Source organism: Pholis gunnellus, assembly GCF_910591455.1.
Source record: "Pholis gunnellus genome assembly, chromosome: 3".
Taxonomy (NCBI): Eukaryota; Metazoa; Chordata; class Actinopteri; order Perciformes; family Pholidae; genus Pholis; species Pholis gunnellus.
Window position 1 is genome coordinate 8,614,476 of NC_136529.1, and position 7,146 is coordinate 8,621,621.

Genomic DNA, 7,146 nt, shown 5'->3' on the forward strand with positions numbered 1-7,146 from the left:
CCTTTTTGAATTTCTCCTCTTGTGTCCCGTGTTCACTTTTCTTCCTGCCTTTGCATGTTTTCCCGTCTGTGTGATTGCCCCACCCCTGGTTGAATCCACCTGTGTCTAATCATCTGGACCCCCCCCCCCCCATCACAGTTTGACTTGTATATGAACTAATAGTCTGGATATTTCAACCTCTACCTTGTCGATTTTGGTCAAACTTGTATTAAGTCTCCTAACAACACTAAAATAATTTGTCATTTTAGGAAGATGAGATAATCAAAACCATTCTAATGTATACGGTATATGACGCAGCGGCCAGTTAGCTTAGCATAAACACTGGAAATAGAGGGGAAATGGCTAACCTCTGTCTAAAAGTACCAATTTGTTTATCAGCAGATCTAAAGCTCATTAATCAATAATTTATATATTTTTAATCCATTCAAAAACCAAAGGAAGTCACTGTATGAATTAAAGAAACAAAATGGGGGTGATGGTCTCGTTCAGTCGGTTGTTCAGATGCCACCCAAGAGTCTGTGAATGAGAACTTTTACAACACGGGGCCCCTGCACATGTTATTTAAGTCATGCCATGAGTGTATGGGGGTGAGAGGGTCAGATATCAAGAAGGTGTTTTCTCTGTAGATAAACAACTCGTACCAAGCTGATATCAAAAGCTGATTAACAGAATTCTTTAAATGGAGGATTTTTATATTTCTATTCTATTCCTGGTTGCTTTATGTGCATTTATGTAAGATAGTTTTGCAATTAGATTTTATTGTAAGAGGCCACATGGAAACCTGAATGACGTGATTCTGAGGATCACCATGTATTAATAATTCTGCTAAGATAAGGCAGTAACCTGTGAACGAACGTGTACTCTATAAGGTTTTTAATGTAAATAGTAATAAAATGTGCACCCACTTTACCCTTCTACAAAGAACACACACTCAAAAAAAATAAAGCAAACACGCGCACACACAGAGGCTGCAATCTGTCAAATATTTGTCCACGGAGCAGAAGTGTGGCAGTAGTATTTGCTCTGCCAAAGTTTCGTTTCTTTAAATCGCAGGTCGCTCTGAAACACGGTTCAAGTGAACCGTGTCACCTCCAATGTGGCTCGTGTGTTTATTTATAAAAGGGGGGGGGGGGGGGGGGGGGGGCACACACTTCCTCTGTCTATCTGGGGTCATACGATCCTTCCAGCGTGGATAAATGAATGGTGGGCCCGACAGCCACACCATGCAGGTCCGGTCGCTGATTGGTTCAGTGCACGTTACGAATAAACACTCTCAGGGTATATATATCGCGGTAAGGTGTGACACTTCCAAGAAACGAGAAACTCCCCATGATAAAAAAAAAAGAGCTGATATTGAACATTGAATTATTCCGATTTTTTTTCTCCCCTCAAACAAATCTACAAGTTTGAGGATGAGGGCGCAGATCCAAAAATTTCCTCAGATTGTCGAGTTTCTGAAGAAAAAGTCCGTCGGGCTGCAGCACTTCAAACCGACATCCTCTGTGTGCGTCCTGGAGGGGAAGGATGCTGTGGAGGCTGCGCAGTGCCCGCACGCTGCCTCTAGAGCGCGCAGCCTGGACGCGATCCCCGGACCCACCAACTGGCCGATCATCGGCAGTCTGATAGATGTCCTCCGGAAAGGAGGTCTGGCAAGACAGCACGAGGCGCTGGTACAGTAACATTAATGACGTTGTCTACTTTTACGAAGGAAATGCAGCCTATTTTTGTTAAACTGTCGCCGCAACTAAAATTGTTTTTAACGAGCAGAAACGACGTTGCATGTATTTGAAATCAATGACTTTGATTAATGACACTTACAATGTTTGTCTTAGATTGATTATCATAAGAAATTCGGAAAGATTTTCCGGATGAAGCTGGGCACCTTTGAGTCGGTGCACATCGGCGCACCTTGCTTGCTGGAGGCGCTCTACAGGAAGGAGGGGAATTACCCTCAGAGACTGGCGATCAAACCCTGGACAGCGTACCGAGACATGAGAGGCGAGGCGTACGGACTCCTCATTCTGTAAGTACACTTGTTTATTCGTATAGAAGGTGACGCAGCTTAACTTAATGGGGTCACAATTGTTTTAAAGCCGGTTGTATTTGCAGGGAGGGGGAAGACTGGCAGAGAGTGAGGCGCGCTTTTCAGCAGAAACTCATGAAACCGAAAGAGGTGGTGAAGCTCGATCGCAAAATAAACGAGGTAAGACGCTTAATAAATATATCGCACGTATAGTGCTTATAATCGTATTTATGATCCATGCCTGACAGCTTTTGACCGTAAATGCAGGTGATGGTGGACTTCGTTGGCAGAATTGAGGAAAAAAACGTCGATGGGAAGATCGAGAACTTGTACTTCGAGCTGAATAAATGGTCGTTTGAGAGTAAGTTCAACTATTTTATGCATAAATTAATAATTTGGGCTGCAAGTGGATTATTTTAATTATCAACGAATCTGCTGATTATTGTCTCGATAATGTTTAATCCATAAAATGTGTAAAAAAAGGGACAAAACTTCATCAAATGTTCAAAAATATAGTTTGCTTTCACAGAAGTCATTATGGCTGCCATAACAGTTCTATACACATGCCGTGTTATTTAACTTTCATCTTTATAAAAGAAAATGGACCAGTAGATCATTTGTGATACCTAAAAGTAGATAGCAATATCAAAACATGTTCAAGTCTTACTGAATCTGTATATACATTCATCTCAGGCTCTGAGTCTCAATCTTTGCTTTTCTTTGTCATTCAGCCATCTGCCTCGTCCTCTACGACAAGAGATTTGGTCTTCTGCAGGATGAAGTCAACGAGGAAGCCATGAACTTCATCACTGCCGTGAAAACAGTAAGTACGTTGCTCCACTCGTAGTGTGAACAATGGGAGAGGGCAGCCGGGACGATCTGTGACACGATGAGCCGTTAGAAACACCGTAGTTCATCAGGTTCCTCTCAAGCATGAGGTCAGCTGGTCACTGCTGGGATTACTGGGTCAAACCAGTATCATCCACAGTCAGGAGGCGATGAGACTCACAAAGGTCTCACAGGGCAGAGGGTGCAAGAAACTGAAAATCTTGATAACTTAATTGCATCAAAGAATTTCAGTGTGAGATCAATAGATGTGAACACTCTGCCCTCTTTGTCTTATCTGTGCAGATGATGAGCACGTTTGGCAAGATGATGGTCACGCCGGTGGCGCTCCACAAGAACCTCAACACCAAAACGTGGCAGGACCACACGGCAGCGTGGGACAGCATCTTCAGCACAGGTACAAACACACGCAAATGAATATTACACTGCAAAACAGATCACTCTCATTTCACAAAGTTGCATCACAGTTTGAGCTCAGTTCCAGCCAGAGGATAGATAGAGAGGACAGGGAGGGAGGGAGGGGGGGGGGGGGGGGTTTGAACCGAGTGCCTCAGGGTGTTTTGTGTACTTGGTACTCTGAGTAAACGGCAGCCAGAGTCATAGTAAACCGTGTGACCTGAGGGGGAGAAATCTTCCAAATATTTGTTGTGGAGGAAGAGCATGATGCTGATTGTGCTGTAACTCGTTGTTCAGATAAAAAAAAAAGTGCCCTCTTGAATGCCCGTATGATAGATAAGACACCATGCCCAAACTCTCATACAATCTGATGTATGAATCATACAGAGGAAGGAAAACGCAAAGAAAATGACTTTAATGCAGATGTAACTTGATCCGGATGACAAACACTGCAACATTGGACACATAATATTATTCGATCTATAAAATGTCAGAACATTTTACAAAAATGTCCTACGACGAAGACCAAGACGAAGGCTTGAAATGTCTCATTTTGTCCGACCTACTGTCGAAAGTAAAAATACTTTTTATAATGATATAAAGCAGAGAAAAGAGAAATCCTCATGTCGGAGAAGCTGGACTCTGCAAATATTTCACTCAATTAATTTATCGACTTATTGTTTCAGCACAAGGTCTGATTCAACTCCAAACAAACCAAATGATCAGGTTCCAAGGAACATGATGCCAAATCGCTGACATCTTTACATCTTTACTATTTTCATGTTTCCTCAGCCAAAGTCTATATAGACAAGAAGCTGGTGAAGAACGCAGACAGAGATCCGGATGACTTGATCGGGGACATCGTACACCAGGGCAATCTCTCAAAGGAAGAGCTGTACGCATCCATCACAGAGCTACAGATCGGAGGAGTTGAGACGGTGAGCAACGTTTTGTACTTCAAAGACACATTTAATAGGAATAGTTTTGATATTTGAGAAATACGCTTAATTTAGATGAGAAGATTGATACCGCTCTCCTGTTGCCACGGTGCAAGATGCAGTCTCAAAACTTTACAGATTGTTGACGAGTTTAAATGGCGCCAGCAGAAGGGGGCTAGGAAATGGCGAAGGGGCCATTAGGCACCCCCCCGGTAGGGTCCCATCACAAGATGGTCGCCAGCGTTTGTTTACAATTAATGCTCTTAACACTTAACAGCGCCATATAGTTATGAACGGGGATTAACCTTTCAAATGTTTTACCTTTTGAGTAAGGAAAGGAAAAAAATAAACTGTTCAGCCTCTAAAACAAACAGGTGCTGCATTTACAGTGTTTCTAAAGCGGAAAATGAATGTGATGTAACTGAGGGGCCCTTTAGGGACCCCAAACATTCCTCAGCTCCCTTCAGGACCCCACTGAGGAATGCACTTATAGTAGCTGCCTCAATAAGTGACATCTCCGTTCTCTCTCGCTCCCTCCCACTCTCCCTCTTTCTCTCTCTCCCTGTGTTTACATTTCTCAGACCGCCAACAGTATGCTGTGGGCTATTTTCAACCTGTCGCGTAACCCTGTTGCCCAGAGCAAGTTGCTGGAGGAGATTAGAGAAGTGGTTGCTCCCGGCCAGGACCCATGTGGAGAGCACCTCAAGAGCATGCCCTACCTCAAGGCCTGCCTCAAGGAGTCAATGAGGTACAGTACGACAGGGTCATGGTGTAGAGAATAGAACCGCTACAAAAAGCTCCTGGCTGCTACTGCAGTCACATTATGAGAAAATGATAAGCAGGCAATACCCTGCAGTGACTTCCAAAAGCAGTATATGTCCAACTATTTTCATTTATCTATTTATAAGGACATGGCACATTATGTGTTCGCCAGCTGGCTCATTTGATAAATTATACAGACGGAAGACGCCACGAAAACAGCAAAGTTAATACGTAAACAATGTCCACTGTTCAGTACATTTACTTGTGCAAGGAAGCAACACGGATTAGTAGTTTTATGACGCATGCAAACATGCAGAGCAGCAATTAGTAACAGGACATAAATGAAATGATGGTGAGGTCTTGATTTCTAAAAAATCTGATATGACACACAAGCCATGCAGCACAGAGTCGAAAGACACGCCTATAGATGTGACTATACCATACATACCCGGGCTGTACAGCTCATGGTCGGGTAATAAAAAGGTTGTAGCATCCGACTGATTAATTTCCTGTCAGACTCGCTGGCTGATTTCACTCCGTGGGTTACCACGGAGATTAAGGGGCAAAAATCACATGCATGACCACTTTCTACCCTTCTTCTCGTGCAGTCCCAAGTTGCTTAACATGATTAAGGATAATGCCATGACCACATCACACAGGGAATGTATATGACCCCTGATTGGAGATTATATCTCACCGCATGTTACACAGTGAAAAGCATCAGGAGTACTTTAAACTCCCGTTAAACGGCTTAGCTACGTGTGTCATGCTTTACCGTAGTGTCACTGAGGCCGTATTCCCATGTGCTTACAGGTTATCGCCATCAGTCCCTTTCACCAGCAGGACTCTGGACAAAGACACTGTGTTGGGGGATTATGCGATTCCCAAAGGGGTAAGTGGCTTAGTTCTTAACATACACCTGACATGAGCAGATTACATTCTTGTATTAATTTACATTTGACTGATGTAATAATGCTTAAATTGTGATTTTCCTTCATTTACAGACGGTTTTAATGATAAACACCCATGTACTGGGCTCCAACGAGGAGTACTTTGATGATGGGAAGCAGTTCAAACCTGAGCGCTGGCTGCGGGAGAACAACGCCATCAACCCCTTCGCCCACGTTCCCTTCGGCATCGGAAAGAGGATGTGCATCGGCCGCCGGCTGGCAGAGCTGCAGCTACAGCTGGCCATGTGCTGGGTAAGATCAGACAAAGTTTAGTTTATAGACAATCGGACCGATTGTTCGTGAAGCTTTAATCGACTTATCAAATCAAACTCTTGTGTTTCTTACAGTTGGTGAGAGACTATGAGGTCGTGGCTACAGATGATAAGCCGGTCGACATGATCCATTCAGGAGTTTTGGTCCCCAACAGAGAACTTCCTGTTGCCTTCATTAAGAGATGAGGTAAGGAGATCTCTCTATTAGAGCTCCATTTTTATTTTTTTATAAACAAACATTTGACTCGTATAAATGTGCTTATTCTCTTTCTGGCCAAGAGTTAGACGAGAAGATTGATATAACTCATCTGTCCATTAACTATGAAGCTAAAGCCTGTTAGCTTAGCACTGACATTGGAAGCCTGGGTCTGTCAAATGTGCCACCACTAAAGCTCACTAATTAAAACATTATTTCTTTAATAATTTGGGGGTTATTTGTTCGGGCTATTTCTTAGCTCTGAACAGTGGCCAGGCAACCAGAGGAGACTCTGGTAAGTTACTAGAAGCAGCCAAATAAAATTAACGCCCGGTAAAACGTCATCATCGTGTTTTTTTAGTTTTTTTTTTACTTGTATCGGACGATATGTGTTGATTTGAGCTACTGTACTGAAGAGAACCAGGCTAGCAGTTTCCCAGTTTCCAGTCTCTATGCTAAGCTAACTGGCTGCTTGCAGTATTTACTGTACAGATATGAGTAGTATAAATGTTATCTCACTCTCTACCAGAAAGTGAATACATGTATCATCCAAAATGTCAAACTCTTTAAGTTTGTTTCTTTAATCTAGATTTCTCAACACTGTGGCATTCACACTAATTCATTATTTCTTCTTTCCCTCAGCTCTCAGGCTCCATATTCAACTCTTGTGGACGTAGTGACAGAAAGATGATACCTCTGTTGTCGAGGCCCTGATGGTTCAGTGACTCCTTGTATTGCTGCTCTGTAAATAGATTAAAAGACA

The 7,146-nt window shown here is 43.0% G+C and overlaps 1 protein-coding gene across 1 annotated transcript; it reads left to right on the forward strand.

Moving 5' to 3' along the window:
• Positions 1-1,412: 1,412 nt before the first annotated feature.
• Positions 1,413-7,146, forward strand: cyp24a1 (cytochrome P450, family 24, subfamily A, polypeptide 1; the record flags this gene model as incomplete). The annotated part of the gene is made up of 12 exons (XM_079186628.1): positions 1,413-1,670; positions 1,833-2,023; positions 2,110-2,203; positions 2,291-2,384; positions 2,755-2,846; positions 3,155-3,266; positions 4,058-4,203; positions 4,785-4,951; positions 5,779-5,857; positions 5,970-6,167; positions 6,263-6,374; positions 7,026-7,146. 11 exons carry the CDS (start codon positions 1,413-1,415, stop codon positions 6,371-6,373), a joined length of 1,542 nt encoding a protein of 513 aa, XP_079042754.1. The 3' UTR covers position 6,374; positions 7,026-7,146.